General features: G+C 54.7%; 1 protein-coding gene and 1 long non-coding RNA gene across 2 annotated transcripts in view; one reads left to right on the top strand and one right to left on the bottom strand.

Annotated features, from left to right (window-relative positions):
• The window catches only part of PRKCD (protein kinase C delta), a 29,797-nt gene extending 14,381 nt beyond the window's left edge, over positions 1 to 15,416 (top strand). Inside the window, exons 3-19 of the mRNA XM_053897097.1 lie at positions 1,778 to 1,911; positions 3,020 to 3,219; positions 4,536 to 4,596; positions 4,768 to 4,930; positions 5,021 to 5,052; positions 6,364 to 6,449; positions 6,741 to 6,870; positions 7,555 to 7,655; positions 8,334 to 8,421; positions 8,641 to 8,738; positions 8,910 to 9,083; positions 9,273 to 9,364; positions 9,976 to 10,038; positions 11,049 to 11,187; positions 11,351 to 11,539; positions 12,143 to 12,271; positions 14,689 to 15,416. Of these exons, the coding sequence (XP_053753072.1) occupies positions 1,797 to 1,911; positions 3,020 to 3,219; positions 4,536 to 4,596; positions 4,768 to 4,930; positions 5,021 to 5,052; positions 6,364 to 6,449; positions 6,741 to 6,870; positions 7,555 to 7,655; positions 8,334 to 8,421; positions 8,641 to 8,738; positions 8,910 to 9,083; positions 9,273 to 9,364; positions 9,976 to 10,038; positions 11,049 to 11,187; positions 11,351 to 11,539; positions 12,143 to 12,271; positions 14,689 to 14,847 (2,019 nt within the window). The 5' untranslated portion in view covers positions 1,778 to 1,796 and the 3' untranslated portion in view covers positions 14,848 to 15,416. The remainder of the gene's footprint in view (positions 1 to 1,777; positions 1,912 to 3,019; positions 3,220 to 4,535; positions 4,597 to 4,767; positions 4,931 to 5,020; positions 5,053 to 6,363; positions 6,450 to 6,740; positions 6,871 to 7,554; positions 7,656 to 8,333; positions 8,422 to 8,640; positions 8,739 to 8,909; positions 9,084 to 9,272; positions 9,365 to 9,975; positions 10,039 to 11,048; positions 11,188 to 11,350; positions 11,540 to 12,142; positions 12,272 to 14,688) is intronic.
• Positions 13,269 to 16,227, bottom strand: LOC128775513 (uncharacterized). Its single transcript, XR_008420219.1, has 2 exons — positions 15,414 to 16,227; positions 13,269 to 13,672 (listed from the first exon to the last, which is right to left on the bottom strand). It is a non-coding gene; the product is annotated as an uncharacterized LOC128775513 (long non-coding RNA).
• Positions 16,228 to 17,771: the final 1,544 nt, after the last annotated feature.

Consider the following 17,771-nt stretch of genomic DNA (forward strand, 5'->3'; position numbering starts at 1 on the left):
CTTGGGTCCCCAGGCCAGCAGGGTGGCCTCACGAAGGGCACGATGTCCTTTTTGCCCGACAGTTTGGGACATTCACCCAGATTCACACACACACACACACACACACACACACACACACACACACACAGAGCCAGCCTGGCCCATGCAGCCTGCTCTCTTTCCCATTCACATTAGCTCAGTGCCCACTTTGTGCCACCCACTCACACCTTCAGACACTCCAGCTCACACACTCACACACGCTTGAGTTCAGGGAGGAGCCAGCAGCCCCCCACGGCCGGCTCCTCCTCCCTGCCTACCAAGAGGTCATAGTGGCTGGTTTGGCTGGTCTTACGCTGAAGGCTTTGGGACCTGAGCTCAGATGTGAGCTTACACACCCATTCTGGCTCCTTCTGAGTAGGAGCCAGGCCTGGGCAGGGGACGTGGTGGGGTCTGCCTCGCCTGGCGCGCCTCCCCTCTCCCCTGGCTGCTGGCCTCAGAAGACCGGCGGGGCCCCTGGGCTGGGCTTCAGGCTGAGGTCAGTGTTTCCTGTGAGCTCATCTGGGCTGGGAGCTCTCGGCAGACCCGGCTGCTGCTCTGGCTGCTTTGTGGAGGAGCTGGGGGAGCTATCCCGGGGGCAGGACAGCTCTGGCATATTCACATGTATGTGGGGGGGGGGGGGGGGGTCTAGGGGCACGTGTCTGAGATTGCCGCCACGCTGACTTACATTCAATATGGAGTGAGTACATACGTATGTGCATGTACATGAGTGAGTGTTCGTTCAACCATGTTTATGGAGCAGCCTCGTGTGTGGGGCCCAGAGCCAGTGTCCACGTAGGTGTATGAGGGTACACCCAGGGGCTTGCACATGTGGCCCTCCTCCAGGAATAACAACCCAAAAGACCCTCAGGGTCACCTCCTTTAGTGACCCTTGATTTGAGGAAGAGCAAGGAATAGGGCGAGATGTGAGGGTGACCTGTGTGGTTTAAAAAACAAATTCAGTGTTACGTTCAACATTAAAATAGTTTTATATTTGGGAAAAATTAGTTGGAAAGCGCAGGCAACCTCTGTAGGATGAGGGGCACCTGACCCAGAGGGGCTGGCATTCAAAAGGTCAGGGGTGAGGGCGGGGCCTTTCCCTGCCCTGGTCCCTGAATGAAGTGGGTGCTTAATTAGTGGAATCTCAGCTTTAGTTTCTGGCTCAGCCTCAGGGTTTCCGTTTTTCCATCTGAACGGTGGGGGTGGTCATCTTGGCCCTATTTGTCCTCCTGGGTAGTTATGAATAAAAAACAAACTTCGAAAACCAAGAAGATCTGCAAGGGAACAGGGTGCAGGGAGGCGGGGGGTACCGTCCTGCCCATCTTGGCTGGCACTGACGTGCTGGAGCCCAGCATATACCGAGTGCTCAGCACATAGTATGTGCACAGGAATTGGGTATTACAGGGGGCCTTAAATGAGTCCCCAAATAAATGACTCGTGGTCACAGACTCAATGCCTCCAGGGTCCCGGTAGGTTTTGGAAAGGAGTAAAAAGGGGGCCCCTGGCCTGGAGTAGACTGGCAGGGGTGCCAGCCAGCTGTTGCCCAGTGTGCTTGAGGTCACATCTTCATTTTACCAGGGATGCCACAAATCCAGACTTCCAGAAAACTTCTCAGTTTTGACAACAGCAACTAGAACTAGCGCCCTGTAAGCACTAACTCAATGGGCCAAACTCAATGCAGAGAGAGTCCCCCGGGGGCACCCGAGCAGCACCTCCTGGGACTGTCCCTTGCTGCCCAGCCTCACCCATTCTGTCCGTACAGCCGTACTGCAGGCCCCAGCATGGCACCGTTCCTGCGTATCGCCTTCACCTCCTATGAGCTCGGCTCCCTGCAGGCTGCGGATGAGGCCAGCCAGCCCTTCTGTGCCGTGAAGATGAAGGAGGCACTTAGCACAGGTAGGACTGAGAATCCAGGCTCGGTGGGAGGCCCTGCAGGGCCCATGCCTTGTTCCCCTAGAACTTCCGAGGGATCCTTCTCTTCCTCATCCTCACCTCCCGGCCCAGCCCAGCTGTGGATATAGGACCGTGGAGACCACCGAGTGCCCGTAGGGTCTCTAGCACTGGCTGTGTAGAGCCTTCTCCAGGGTGATCGTGGGGTGGAGGTGGGGGGGAGGGGGGATTCTGGCTCCTCCCCCATTGGTGGGTTCACCCAACAATTTCCTCATGCTCATCTGTGCCAGCCCCTGTGCTGGGCACTGAGGACACTGCCATGCTCCAGGGCTGACTTAGCCCTGCCCTCATGGGGCTCACAGTCAGGTGTGGGAGCCAGACAATGAGTCCCGTGACAGGGAAGCCCACAGGAGGCACTGTCCCAGGCTGGGCTCAGCAAGGTCCTCCTGGAAGAGGCAAACATCTCACACCATTCCTTCTTGCTTCTGTCCTCACTTGCTGAGCCCCTGGCTCATCCCTTAGGTCCCAGCTGAGCTGTCCCTTCTTCCAGGAGGCATTCCCTGACCCTTAGGCTGGGGCATGCCACCTGACCATGACCCAGAGCAGGTCTAAAGCCCTGGCCTTGCCATCTTCAATCTCATCACAGCTGTGATTTAACATTTACTTGAGGAATTAATGGGCTCATGTCTCTGCCCTGGACCAGGCTCTAGGGAGACAGGCACTGTTTTTCACTTTTCTTTCTGTCGTGTGCTTCACCTCCAAATGCCAAGGCTGGCATGACGGGCCTCCACATGTGTTCACTGAGTGCATGAAGGGAGGTGACAGCTAAGTGGGGCTGAGGAAGAGGGTCACAGGAAGAGGGAAGAGCAGGGGCTGGGATGGGACCTAGCAGGGCTTCCTAGAGGAGCTGCAGGCAGCTGTGTGCTCTAGGGTGTGTTAGGAATGACATGAGGCTGGGGAGGTGAGCAGAGCACAGTTGTGAAGGCGGGGGAGTGGAAATATCAGAGGGAGAGCCAGGAGGATTCTCTCTGGCTGAAGGCTATGGGAAGTCTGGGGGTGGGGTGGTGGGACAGAGGGACCCCAGCCGGACCTTGCCTGCCTGGCCATGTTGCAGAGCGCGGGAAGACACTGGTGCAGAAGAAGCCCACCATGTACCCCGAGTGGAAGTCGACGTTCGATGCCCACATCTATGAGGGCCGCGTCATCCAGATCGTGCTGATGCGGGCAGCCGAAGAGCCGATGTCTGAGGTGACAGTGGGTGTGTCGGTACTGGCCGAGCGCTGCAAGAAGAACAACGGCAAGGCCGAGTTCTGGGTGAGGACGTGAGGGCTGCAGCGTGTGCACGCACGTGTGTGGGCCCCTGGGTGAGCCTGGCTGCGGGGTGCAGGTCCTGTCTGGCCACTGGAGCAGCTCTGCGATCGGTGCTGGCTCTGTGATTTACCAGATCCCAGATCTTCTGAGCCCAGTTCTAAATCTGTAAAAGGAGAAGCTAGCAAAAGACCCCACCTCAGGGTCATTTGTTCAGGTGACATGAGTCACTGGATGCCAAGGGCTTATTGTAGCGCTGGGCACATAGTAGGTGCTCAAGGGAGCCATCCTTGCCATTGCGACTACTCTTTTCCCTTTTAATTTTGTGAAAGCACGATATGCACAAGGTAAAACATTTCAGAATGTATGTAAGGGTATGTCCTGGCCCCACCACCAGGCACCGCACCCACTTCTCAGAGGCCCCCATTGTTCCAAGTTCTGTTTGGAGCCTTCACAGATATTCCAGGCCCAGGCAGGCATTAGGGAACATATGTCTCCTCAACGAGGAGGAGGTGGGAGAAAGGGAGGGCTTATGGCCATCACTCACCTGCTGAAACCTGGACTTTGCACACGCATATGGCCATGTGGCCCTCATGGCCACGGATGTCAGTGCTGGCAGAGCACCTCTTGCCCCCTGGGGTTACATGTGGGCTCCTGCATCCAAGATGTCCCCACTGGAAAGACACTATGACTGTGAGGGACTCTGGTGAGCCTCCAGTGAGGTATGAAGGGGCCAGGAGAGAAGTTGACCTAGGGCTGTACGAACACTTGGCTGGCCAGGTAGAGATACTTGCTGTGCTGTCTGTCTACTCCACCAAGAAACGATATCAGTCACCAGGCATGGGTGTTGGCAGAGGTGAAGGTCCTGCCAGAAGCAGCCAGTCTATGTGAGGAGGCTGGGCATGCAGAGACTCGGACACAGAGAACCAGTGTGGGTGTCTCAACACGCATGTGTCTGTGTCTCTGTGTGTGCAGGGACTTGGGGGTGTGGGGGGGCATTCTAAGATCCTCGTTAAGGGGGCAGCCAGGAGTGGGGGTGGGGAGTTTCCCTTCCCACTCTGTTCCTGGGCCATGTGGCCGGGCTGGGTGTGGGCTGGATCTTTTCACTTCCCCAAATGTAATAATACCTCTGGGTAGAGGGTGGGGGCGGGGCTCAGGGGCGGGGCCGTGCCCACACTGGGCAGACAGGTGTCTGGCTAGGCTGCCAGGACTCCCTTGGCCTTGGGGGACCAACCATGGGGGCGGGTTCTGAGTCCAGCATGGCTGGAGCCCGCCCTCATTGACCCCCCACCCCCACCCCTTCCCTACCCTCACCCCTGCAGCTGGACCTGCAACCCCAGGCCAAGGTGTTGATGTCTGTGCAGTATTTCCTGGAAGACATAGGTAAGACCCTCCCTATCTGGGCTGGAGGTGTAGGTTCAGAGGCCAGAGCCAGGACAGAACCTTAGGGAAGCAGTCCCTGTGGGCAGTCTGTCCAGGGCCACCCTGGGAGGGACTACAGGAATGTTACCCTTTCCGGGGCTGGGGCTGACTTCACTACTCCACGGCCACCAGATTGCAAACAGTCTATGCGGGGTGAAGACGAGGCCAAGTTTCCAACAATGAACCGCCGTGGAGCCATCAAGCAGGCCAAGATCCACTACATCAAGAACCATGAGTTTATTGCCACCTTCTTCAGACAGCCCACCTTCTGTTCTGTATGCAAAGACTTTGTTTGGTGAGGGCTGGCTGTGCCTCCTGAGAGTGGGGTCTGGGGAGGGAGGGCCCCACACCCAGAACTCACCCTGCCTGGGGATTTGCCTTTCAGGGGTCTCAACAAGCAAGGCTACAAATGCAGGCGTAAGTGTCTCCACTGCCCGGTCTGTTTGCACACGTGTGTCTGCCAGTACCTGCGTGCGTTCTCAGGAAAGCCCATGTCCCTGTGCAGGGATCACATGTCTAGACTCTGTGTGCTTGCATGCGTGCATGTGAGATTTTCCACGTCATTGTCTATGTACAAGAACCACACTCAGTGGGTGCATGAGTGGGCTTGCTCTGGCTCATGAAAGCCAGTTCTCTGTGTCTTTTCCCAGGCTTTGGTGCAGTATTTACATAGAAATCAGCCAATGCTACTTATCACGGCTCTTTTCCCCTGCAGAGGCTATTAGACCTTTTATAGTATACCCTTGGCTGCACATGTGCTTCTGTTTAGACATGTGTGTATATGGGTACACACATATAAGATACCTCCACAGTGGTGCTGGTTCTGAACACAAGCTCTGGGGGCACCTGGATGGCTCAGTCAGCTAATCGTTCAACTTTGGCTCAGGTCATGATCTCATGGTTCATGGGTTCGAGCCCCACATTAGGCTCTGTGCTGACAGCTCAGAGCCTGGAGCCTGCTTCAGATTCTGTGTCTCCCTCTCTCTCTGCCCCTCCCCCACTCATGCTCTGCCTCTATCTCAAAAATAAATAAACATTAAAAAAAAAATTGAGCACAAGCTCTGGAGCCAGATGGCCTGGGTTTGAATCCTAACTCTGCCACTTCCTATTTGTAGGGCCTTAGAGTGACTTAACCTTTCTGTGCCTCAGTAAAATGGGGATAATAGCCTTTATGAAGATCAAATGGGATAAAATATATAAAGCTGCAGTTTAGGTGACTAGTACATAGTAAGCATTTTATATAGAGAGCGTATTGTCATTATGCAGCAGTGTGTATATTCTGGTGTCTTTGTGGTGGTGGTGGTGGTGGTGGTGGTGTGTGTGCGCATGTGTGTGCATGTGCATGAGAGAGCTTAGGACCCGTTTGCTGTCCCAAGCATAGCAGAGAGACAGGGGGCTCTCTGCCTGCAGTCCTCTCACTGCAATACTCTGTGCCCTCATTGCTGCCCCCACTGCCCACTAGGACCCCTTGAACCTTCCCTAATCTCTGAGATCCTCCAATTGGCCCGCCCTCCCTGCTCCTCCCCTTTCCAGGCCCCTCCTGCAAGGGCAGGCAGGAGGAGAGAAAAAGCAAGCTGTGGGCCCCAGGCGTCTGTGGGGTGAGGGTGTGGGCGATCAGGGAAAACAGTGGCTTTGTATAGAGGGCTGGACTGGGCCAGTGGGCGCCAGCTCACAGCTCTGCCCCTCCTGGTGCCTTCCCATCCCCCTCCTGGCCTGTGCCTCCTCAAGAATGCAACGCTGCCATCCACAAGAAATGCATCGACAAGATCATCGGCCGGTGCACCGGCACCGCAGCCAACAGCCGGGACACCATAGTGAGGCTGGGCCCAGGGCGGGGGACCTGGGGGGGCTTGGCCAGCTGGGAGGGATTTGGGTTCTCCCCACCCCTTCCCTGTGGAGCTTGTCCTTCTCCCCATTTTTCTTGGTTGCCTCCTTGGACTTCCAGATTGCCCAGTTCCTGTACCTTCCCCCTTGCCCCCCCTACCCCATGGCCCAGTGGAGCCCTTTTGAGCATCTTGCCTTGCACGGGGTTGAGGAGAACTAGGGGTTGAGGAAGGAGCTAGAGCTGGCATGTGACCCTCAACCTGTGACACTCTCCTTCCCAGTTCCAGAAAGAACGTTTCAACATCGACATGCCGCACCGATTCAAGGTTTACAACTACATGAGCCCCACCTTCTGTGACCACTGTGGCAGCCTGCTGTGGGGGCTGGTGAAGCAGGGACTAAAATGTGAAGGTGCGTGCCACCCAGCTCCGGGGACTAGGGCTGGGCAGGAGGGCACTCCCAGCTGGTGCCTACCCACCCAGACCTCCTAAACTCCCACTAACTAATGCTGCCTTTGCCCCGCTGCTGGGGAAGGCCTCGATGTCCCCTCCCCACTGGCTTCCCCATTTACCTGCTGTGTGACCAGGAGTCCCCACTGCTCTGAGCTCAGTGTCCTCAAGTGGAAGATAGGGGTAAGAGTAGAGTAGGGCCCAAGGAATCACTGAGGGACAAGCAGGCGGAAGGTGTTGAGCAAACACGTTTCACAGACCCCTTCCCTGGACCCAGGCTTTAGTGAGGCAGAAACAGGGGGCCCCCTGAGAGGAAAAGTGGCTTGTCTACGTTGCCCTAGACATTCTTTGAAGGGTTTAGAGTTAGGTCTCCTATCTTGTGCCTTTTTTTTTTCTTTTTCTTCTTTAAATAATGAAAGATTTAAAGCACTCACGATGGCTTCAGATGCATTTTTTTTTAAAGACCAGAAACCCAGCAGACTCCACCAAAGCCCTGCTTCCTCCTGCTCCCTCCTCCCCTCCTCCCCTCCTCTCTGCACTTGGCTGAGCCTGGGGGGACGGGGACAGTTCTCCCAGAGCCTGCCGGCAGCCTGTCAGGCCCTGCCTGAGCGGGGGCCCTGATGGCCCTGTGTCTGCTTCACCCCAGACTGTGGCATGAATGTGCACCATAAGTGCCAGAAGAAGGTGGCCAACCTCTGTGGCATTAACCAGAAGCTCTTGGCTGAGGCGTTGAACCAAGTGAGCCAGGTAGGCAGACACGGTGGGAACCCTGGACACAAGGTGGCAGGATTGGGGGTGAGCCGTCAGGGCTCATGCTACTATTAGAGAACCCTGGGGTGTGGAGTGGGTGGGCAGCATTTGTATTCATGACCCCACTTCTGGAAGATGTAGTCCAAGAATTAGCAGAAGGCGGTGGGCTTGTTCTCATATAAGAAATTATTCAAGTGGTTGTGTACTTGGTGAGCCCGGAGGACCACAAGGTTGGAATGCTTGGAACTAAGAGCCCTTATTGTGTGTATGTTTTATGTGTTGTGTATGTTGTGTGTTTGGGTGTGGGTGGAGCTTGAGAAATGCCATAACACTTTAAGGTAAAATTCTAGAATCAATTACCAGTGAAGGCAACACAAATAATCCATTGAGTAAGTGGTGGGAGGATTCAATGTGCAAAATTTTCTTTCTATTCAGTGCCTTCCAGGCCATCAAGGTATCCCTGTGCTACAGGGTGTGTGTGTGTGTGCGTGTGTGTGTGTGTGCGTGCGTGTGTGCGCGCGCGCACGCTCCCTGGAGTCCTGGGCTTTGCCCCTGCTGTCCCCCATTGGTTTTGAGAGTGGAGTCATGGATGGTTGGGGTTCTCCTTCTTGGCTGAGAGTTCTGATCCTGGTATGACTGACTGGATGTCTCCCTAACCTCTACGCTCTCCTCCAGAGACCCTTCCGGAAGTCAGAAACAGAGCCCATTGGGATCTACCAGAATTTTGAGAAGAAGCCAGAAATCTCTGGAGAAATTGTCGCAGGTGAAGCTGGGCCCATTTCCCCCCGGAAAGTTCCCACTCCCCACTAGGACCCAAGATGGGACCCAACCTCCCTCTACTGTTGAGACCTGAAGGGAGACACCACCCCTGGAGAGGGAGTCCCTTCCTCTTTGAGGCCCCTTACCCCACCCCACCACTTGGCCCCAGGGGAGGGGACTCAGCAGACAGACACCTGAGTCTAAAGTGCCATCTCTTGGGCAGACAATGGGACCTACGGCAAGATCTGGGAGGGCAGCACCAGGTGCAACATTGAGAACTTCACCTTCCACAAGGTCCTGGGCAAAGGCAGCTTTGGGAAGGTAAGGGGCTGTTTGGCCCTGGGGCAACTCAATGGACCTGGGCCCAGGAACCCAGGAGCCCAGGGGCACCTGCATCCCACCCTACCTGGCTTCTTCCTGATGGGGTGCGGTTGTGGTGTCCTAGCTTTTGGCCTGGCCTTCCCCCCGCTCGACATCCTGCCCACCCATCAGGTGCTGCTTGCAGAGCTGAAGGGCAGGAAGGAGTTCTTTGCGGTCAAGGCCCTCAAGAAGGACGTGGTTCTGATCGATGATGATGTGGAGTGCACCATGGTGGAGAAGCGGGTGCTGGCACTCGCCTGGGAGAATCCCTTTCTCACCCACCTCTTCTGTACATTCCAGACCAAGGTACCCAGCCCTCCCACCGTCATTGTGTCTGGAGCCACAGCCCCCCTTGGCCTCCCAGCGGGGCCATGTCTCCCCTGCTTGTGTCCTCCAGGGCAGAGTTGTCCCCTAATTCCTTCCGCCCTTGGTAGCCCTCAGTAGAGTTGCTTCAGCCCTTTTCTGTGCCTCTGCTCACTGCTCTTTCCACCCCAGGACCACTTGTTCTTCGTGATGGAGTTCCTCAACGGGGGGGACCTGATGTACCACATCCAGGACAAAGGCCGCTTCGAGCTCTACCGTGCTACGTATGTAAGGGACCTGTGGGGGGAGGAGCCCTGCTGGTCTGCCCTCTTTTCCTTCTTCCCTGTCCCTGGAGAAGCCAGCCTGGGCTAGAGCTGGGCTTGGAGAGATTTGGGGTGCCTGGGGCTATCCCCACCATATGGGAAGCCATGGGTGGTGAGTGAGCTCTGGCTGACAGCACAGCACAGGCGTACTGGGGTCCTGTCCCCTGCTCCTTGAGCCTCAGCTTGGGCAGCCTTGCAGATGGTAATGCTGTACAACACAGGACCCTGGTGTACAACACAAGACCCCAGACTAGTATGTACCCCTTCCCAAACTCTGTGGTGTGTGTGTGTGTGTGTGTGTGTGTGTGTGTGTGTGTGTGTGTGTATGTCTGTATAAATGTATACACTCATGACAGAACTGTCTCATTTGGAGCTTTTCCTTAATAATTTTCTTTTTGGTTGCCAGGCCCCCTCCCCCTCTTGCCTGATACAAGATGTGCTTAATCAGACCCAGGTGGCCCATGGGGTTTTTTGCAGCATTTCCTGACCCTGGGGATAGGGGTGAAGGCCCAGGAAGAAGCAGGGGTTGGTCACGGAAATCCCAGAACACTTCGTCTCTCTCTGTCATCCAGGTTTTATGCAGCCGAGATCGTCTGTGGACTACAGTTTCTACACAACAAAGGGATCATTTACAGGTATGAGGAGGGGAGTGGTTGGGAGCCTTTCAGGAGGGAAAGCTCCACCCCACAATGCTCTGAGTGAGGCCCAGCCCAGCCATGGCCCTATCTCTGCTTAGAGTCCGTTGTTAGTTGGGTGTTTGCCTAAACCTCCTACTCCATTGCTGGGATTCCTGTGGCCCCTCTGCTGAGGCTGGCCCAGCTCCAGGCACTGGGGACTCATTGCCCATACTTGGTTCCACTGGTGGGAGTACGCACTGCCTGGTAGTGTCTCCCTTCCTTGGAGCAATCGATCTTGCTCCGAGGCCCCATCTGAGCAGTCTAAGCTTCCATCAGTAGGGACTGGTTCCATCAATTCTCACCTAATAAATGACAGTCCCATCCTGCAGTGGATTAGTAAGGACCCATCAGAAAGGCTGACTGAACTCTGTGCACTGATGTGGGACGGGGCTAAGCTACGTTGCCAGGTGGGTTACTAATCCTTGGGACAGTGTGCCTTGAATATTAGGATTCAGGATTTAGAAGGTGGGGGCGAGCGGCACATGGTGATGTGCTTGTCCGTGCCTGGGATTGCTCTGGGTATCGAGGTTAGGGAAAATGGACTTTGTGCTGTTTGCCCTTCTCTGGTACTTGTTACCGTGTGCGTAAATTACCTCCTCCAACCACAGACTGTGTAGAGCAGATGTGGTCCCTGCCCTCATGGAGTCAGACCAAACTGAGCTCGGGGCCGCCTCCACCGCTGACCAGCTAGGTGACCCTGGGCAAGTGACATCACCGCTCTGAGCCTCGATTCGGGCTTTAGGAAGTAGGATGGTGTATATCCAGCATGTAGCACACCAGCAGGTGTTTTGCAGGGAACACCCGTTTTTAGCACGTCTTTCTCCTTCTGCATCCTTGCCTCTTTGTCATTCCCTTGTCCCCTTGGGGAGATTCCTAGGCTTACAGGGTTGGAAATGGGGCCATGGGGGCTGAGGGGAGAGGAGGGGGATTGGTCCCTGATGACTCCCTTTCCCACACCATCCTCTCAGGGACCTCAAGCTGGACAACGTGATGCTGGACCAGGATGGCCACATCAAGATCGCCGACTTTGGGATGTGCAAGGAGAACATCTTCGGGGAGAAACAGGCCAGCACCTTCTGTGGCACCCCTGACTATATCGCCCCCGAGGTGAGTGGACACCGTCCTAGCCACCAGCCCAGTGAGATACCTTGTCTCAGTGGGGGTGGGGACTGTGATGTCCGAGCCACAGCTAGGAGGGTGAAGAGGCCTGGTGGGTGCTGCGCATGCCCTGGGGCACCTCTCAGCTCCTGCACCCCTTCTCCTGCCCCAGATTCTGCAGGGCCTGAAGTACTCATTCTCCGTGGATTGGTGGTCCTTTGGAGTCCTTCTCTATGAGATGCTCATTGGTCAGTCCCCCTTCCATGGTGACGATGAGGACGAACTGTTTGAGTCCATCCGCGTGGACACACCACATTATCCCCGCTGGATCACCAAGGAGTCCAAGGATATCCTGGAGAAGGTGGGAGGCCCCGGGCTGGGTTGGCTGGGGCAGGGGTCAGTACACATTCAGATCGTGGGATGGCCAGAAGCCCCTCATCTCTGGAATGGTAGCCTCACTGATGCTCTGGTCCTAACACACTGGGGGGTATCGCTCGCTCTCCGTGTTCCCGGGAGCTCCTGAGTCCACTGCGCCGAGTCAGCCTGGTATGGTGATTATGAGCTTAGGGTCATAAGCTGAAGCTCAGCTGAGTCTGTCTCCTTGTCTGCAAAATGGAGGCTACAGGGGAAACTGCCTCACAGAGTTTTTGGGAAAAAAACCATAAACGTGTGGTGCTCAGGTCTATGCCAGGCAGACAATAAACACCCAATGAACTCTACTGCTTTTAAGCACGGTCCCACCAGCAGGAAGTCCTGGCAGCCCTACTCCATGGACTGTCATCTCTGAGGGGCCCAGCGGTGCAGCGGGGCCAGAGAGGACCCTCTTGGCTCCAGGGACCCTGGGTTGTGCTGCTGGGTTGGACTAGACCCGCCTGGGCACCCCTGGGCCTGCTCGGGGGGTTTGTGGAGGCTCTGGCCTCCCTGCAGCCCTCAGGTGCTAACCAGGGCCCCTACTGGGTTGCAGCTGCTTGAAAGGGATACAACCAAGAGGCTGGGAGTGACAGGGAACATCAAAATCCACCCCTTCTTCAAGACCATCAACTGGACTCTTCTGGAGAAACGAGCCGTGGAACCGCCCTTCAAGCCCAAAGTGGTACGTGATCCCACTCCCATGGGGGCCCCTACTGGATGTTGCCCTCCGCTGCCTTCCTGTTGGGCATCTCCTTTGCTCTGCTTCTCTCTTGCTTCATTTACATGCCTTCCTCCTCTCCATTCTGCCAGCAAACCTGCTTTCCCGGCCTCACGTGCACATTCGGTCACAGCCTCTACCCTTGTGTTCTTACCCTCTCTCTCCCTCACTCAGTCAGTCAAGAAACAGTGGGAACTGCAGATCCAGACATTCTTTAGGGCCCCCTGTATGCAGGCGACTAGGCTGTGGGAATCAGAGTTAAGACCTCGCTCCCTCCCTCCCATCTGTCTTCCAAGAAATACTGGAAATGCTGGGAGCCTGCTGGCTGCCTGTTGAGTGCCTGATGGGTACCGTGCTGAGCTGCACTCCCAGGCCCAGAGCCAGAGAAACTCCAGCCCCTGGGGGAGATTATCACTTGCACACTGATGATCATTTGTGATAGGAAACGACAGCACGAGAGCTGTCACAAGGCCACACATGACCAGTTGTCACTGGGCGGGGGTGGGAGGGTCTGTCAGCAGGAGCCCAGATGTAGAGAACAGAGTGGGTCTGAGAAGAAGTGGGGTATGGGCAGGGTGGGGAGACTAGGCCAGGCAGAGGGCAGCTGCGAGGCATTCCAGACAGAGGAGGAATGTTCACACAAAGGCCCAGAATCTACAGAGGCCACCTAGGAGCCAGCAGGAGAGCAGAGGCAGGTTGGGGCCAGAATTCTTAGGTAAGAAGTTAGACTCTGTAGCCCTTCTCTGACCATAGCTCTTCCCTCTCGCTTCCTTTGTCTCTGTCAGGACACACTGCCCCCAGGCAGGCAGCCTGTGTAATGTGCCCCACATTTGTGTTTTGTCACCAGAGAGCATCGCCCTTGCTCCAGGGGTCTCAAACTCGGGGGCCCCTGGGCTGGGCACCGTATCACCAGGCCAGGCCAGCTGTAGGAAGGCCACACAGCCTGCTTTCGGTCTCTCGCTTTTGCTAGAAAGAGGGGCCGATTTATTTCTCTGCACTAGAAAACACAGGGCAGGTGTGTAGGTCAGCAGGGCCGTCAGTGGGAAATTATGGGGCCTCTGGCGAGCTGTCCGAGGGGCTTCAGTACCAAGAGTGGACCTCCCGGGAAATGGGACCAAGGCTGTTTGCTCTGCCAGTTTTCAAAAGCCAGAAATCTGGGTTTTTATGTCAAATTGTCCAATTTTAAAATAATTGGCTAGGGGCGCCTGGGTGGCTCAGTCTGTTAAGCGTCCAACTTTAGTTCAGGTCATGATCTCACAGTTCATGGGTTTGAGCCCCGCATCGGGCTCTGTGCTAACAGTTCGGAGCCTGGAGTCTGCTTTGGATTTTGTGTTTGCTCCTCTCCCGCTCATGCTCTGTCTCTCTCTCTCAAAAATAAATAAACATTATATATATATATATATAATTCTTTTAAAAAATAAAAAATAAAATAATTGACTCAAATCCCATTAAAAACCCAGTACCAGTCAAAATGATTGTACCTACCTGCTCAGTTTGGCCTGAAGGCCACCAGCCTGAGATCTAGTATCATTCCATTGTATCGCCAGAAGCAGAGTTGGCAAACTTTTCCTGGAACAGGCTGGTGCTAAATATTTCAGGCTTTGCAGGCCAGTCTCAAAGCAGCCATAGAAGATTTATCAACGAATGGGTATAGTCTTATACTAATAAAACTTTATTTACAGGCACTGAAATTTGGATTTCATTTAAATTTTACATATCATGAAATATTAATCTCCTTTTGATTTTTTTTTCCTAAACATTAAAAATGTGAAAGCCATTCTTTTTTTTTTTTTTTTTTGAAGCCATTCTTAAAGCTTTTGGTGGGTGGGGTTCGCTCACGGGCTGTGGTTTGCTAGAACCCTGTTCAGGATGATGCCCACCTCTCCTTATCCAGGCCCAGAGTTCCTTGATGGCTTCCTTTATCCCCCCTGGTGAGATAGCACCCACTATCCAGCTGGGATGCTCTCAGGCTCTTGGGAGAGACTCCCTTTTCTGTTCTTAATAAGGCTGGCTCAGGGCACCTGGGTGACTTAGTCAGTTAAGCATCTGACTTCAGCTTAGGTCATGATCTCACAGTTCACAAGTTTGAGCCCTGCATTGGGCTCTGTGCTGACAGCTCAGAGCCTGGAGCCTGCTTTGGATTCTGTGTCTCCCTGTCTCTCTGCCCTCCCCTACTCATGTTCTGTCTCTCTCAAAAATAAATAAACATTAAAAAAAAAAAACAAGTAAAATAAACATTAAAGAAAAAAAAAAGGCCAGCTCTGGTCTGGCCCAGCACTATGGGGATTCTGAGGTGTTTGGGACGCAGTCTTGGGAACTCAGGAACCTTTGGAGGGCCACCCCTTGGGTCCCACTCACTTGCACCTGCATTCTGCCCACAGAAGTCCCCTGGAGACTACAGCAACTTTGACCAGGAGTTCCTGAACGAGAAGGCACGCCTCTCCTACACCGACAAGAACCTCATCGACTCCATGGATCAAACTGCATTTGCTGGCTTCTCCTTTGTGAACCCCAAATTTGAGAGACTCCTGGAAAAGTGAGACTTCCAGACATGCCCCCCAACCCTCCCCAGCTGGGGAGCCTGCGTCAGCCAGCATGGCCTGCCCATCCAGCCCGAGGCAGAGCAGACTGGGCGTCCCCCTTCATCGGTACCTGCCCGCCCCCCCCCCCCCCAACAATGAGCAACAGTGTGATTGTCTGATTTCTGCTGCTGCCACCCCCTTACCTCCAGGAGGGGCCTCAGCTCCTGTCTGGCTGGGCTCTTATGGTACTTCTGTGAACTATGTGTGAATTTGCTTTTCCTCTGCCATCAGAGGGAAATTGTAAATCCTGTGTTTCATTACTTGAATGTAGTTATCTATTGAAAAAATATATTATACACACACACACACACATATATATATATAATAGGCTGTATATATTGCTCAGTATAGAAGAAACATATGAGGGACTGGCGATCTATTGATTTTTTAAAATATATATGTATATATATATACACATATATACACAGATACATATATGTGACCACAAAAAACAAAAAAGAGCACAAGCTGTTTGAACCACCAGGTTCTTTTATCTGTGTGTCTGAATAAACACCAAATGGTACTGACCTGGCTGTCGGGACACATTTGTCCCAGGAACGCTGGTGGCCGCTGCTCCCACTTCTGGAAGCTCTATCCCGGAAGCTAACTGAGCTGTTAGCTGCAAACACAGACGCCTGGGCTTTCATGCAAATGTGTTTGTATTTATGGGTTTCCTGTGCCTCTAAGGCCCTGGGCCTAAAGCAGAAACCTTTTTCTGGGTGGCTAAAGGGAGTCCTGAATGTGTCTGTGGGGCGATGGGAGGAGGTGGGACCCACCACAGACTGTGTTAGGAGAGTGAGGGCCAGTCTGGAAGAGCAGAGAGACATGAGCAAAGTCTTGGAGGCTGGCCCGGACTGGAGAGGACAGAGAAGAGGAAGGAAATAGGGCTGAGGCTTCAGGCCCCTCTAGATTCAAATCCCAGTGTAGCCAAAAGACATGGGCCTATCACTTAATCATCTTAAAGCTCAGCTTCCTCAACTGTAAAATGGGGACAAGGCGAGGTGATAACTAGATGGAACTCTGTATCTCATCGCTATTTTTCCCTGTCCCTGCCACAGAGAAGTCTGTGTTAGAGTTCTAGAATCTACTTCTCAAGAGTCCCTGCCTGCCTGGGGAAGGGGAGGGGAGCAGGATGGGAGAAGAAGGATGAGAACATGCTGAGCAGCTACATCGGGGTTGAGCACCATGCTCCAGTGTGCCTGCGGTGTAGTGAGGACACTGGCTCCGAGAGACTAAGGTGGCGACCAGTGACCCCTGAGCATGGGCAGATCTCCCTTACCGCCACCTCGGTGTTTCCCTCCCTCTGGCTTCCCATTTCTTCCTCTCAGCCTCTTCCCCTACTCCTCCCCCCTTCTCTACCACCCCCTCTCTCTGGGCCACAGGCCTGAGGCAGGGCCTGCCCTCCAGCCCCCCTGGTCCAGCCCCTGGCCCTTCATCCCTGGAGGTGGGCAAAATGCCCCAGTGCCTGATTGGTTGGCCCTGACAGCCAGGCAGCTGACTTCCAGCAAGTTCATTTTTCTGGGCTGAGGTACAAGTTTCCAAGGCTGGAGAGAGGTGGGATGAGGTGGGGCTGGTGCTGGCCAGGGGAGGGGGCTGCGGGGATGGGGGCAGCAAACTCTCCCCAGAGAGACTAAAGGCCCCCTCCCCTCTCCATCCACCAGCCATACTCTCTGGAAAGCAGTTGTTGAATCCCCCCTCTGCTGAACAGCAGTGAAAAGCCCTGAAGTGGGACTCACGGTCAGGTGGAAGAGACAGCGTGGCATGGGCTGTGCTGGGGGATCCTGACCCCTACCTCTGCTGCAATACACACAAGGCCCCGAGAGACCCCGTGGGGCTGTGCAGAGTGAGTTTAGAACGAAAGTACAGTTGGTGTTTGAACTCCAAGCCTCTCTCCATTGTTCTGCAGCTCCAAGGCAGAGCCTTGCACCGAGAGCCCCAGCTTCCTCCTGTGTGGAGTGGGGATGAGTGGTTTATCAGTCAGAGGCAGCAGAGGGTGATGGGAAGAACGTGGTGCTGAGAGTCAGGAGCCTGGAGTTTGAGTTTCACTCTGCCATCCACGAGGTTTTTCATTGAGCTTCAGTTCCCTCATCTGTAAAATGGGACAATCTTGCCGCTTTGAGGAGCTCTTGGCTTTAGGGAGCCCCTTAAGGACTGATGCTTGTACCCCACGGGGCCAGGCAGAGCCCAGGAAAGGGCAGGGGCTGGGCCTGTGGAGCCCACCTCAAGCAGCCTGGGAAGGGGAAGCAATGGCCAGGGTGCTGCCAAACTCCCTGGGAGGCTGTGCGGCTCCAGGCCTGTTGTCAGAGCTGGGTAGGTGCCAGGCCTGACCCGGCAGCCTCAGGAAATGCCTCTTGTGGCTGGGCCCAGAACCACATTTACACTGAAACCTGGGGGTCCAGAAGCAGGCAGGCTGTTCCCCTCCACCTACCAAGTAGGTGTGCAAACGGAGCAGTGAGCTCAGCCCCCCTCACCCCCTGCAGGGGTCAGATGGAGTGCTGTGCCCTGCCCAAAATGTGTGCCAGGCCTTGAACTCAGTGCTAGGCAGGCATGGTAACGGATGCAGGAGGGCCTGGGGGGCAGGAGCATGGGCTCTGCTGTCAGATGGCTCCGGGTTCGACTCCTGCTTGTCTCTAGTTGGTGACCTCAGGGAGTGACAACCTCCTGGAGCTTCAACCTCCTTTTCTGTGAAGTGGGGATAACCATACTGCTGCTTGTGGGTGAGGAGGAGGTCTCTAAGAGCTCCCCACGGACTCAGGACACAAAAATAGGCTTAGTCAACAACAGTCATGTGATTCCATTCCCTCAATCAGGACAGAGGACCTACCAGCTGCACGTGCAGTTTGAATTCCTGGGCCTCTGACTGGACAGTGGGGGGCAACTTG

Source organism: Panthera pardus, unplaced genomic scaffold (genome assembly GCF_024362965.1).
Source record: "Panthera pardus isolate Hobbes unplaced genomic scaffold, ASM2436296v1 HiC_scaffold_8, whole genome shotgun sequence".
Lineage (NCBI taxonomy): Eukaryota > Metazoa > Chordata > Mammalia > Carnivora > Felidae > Panthera > Panthera pardus.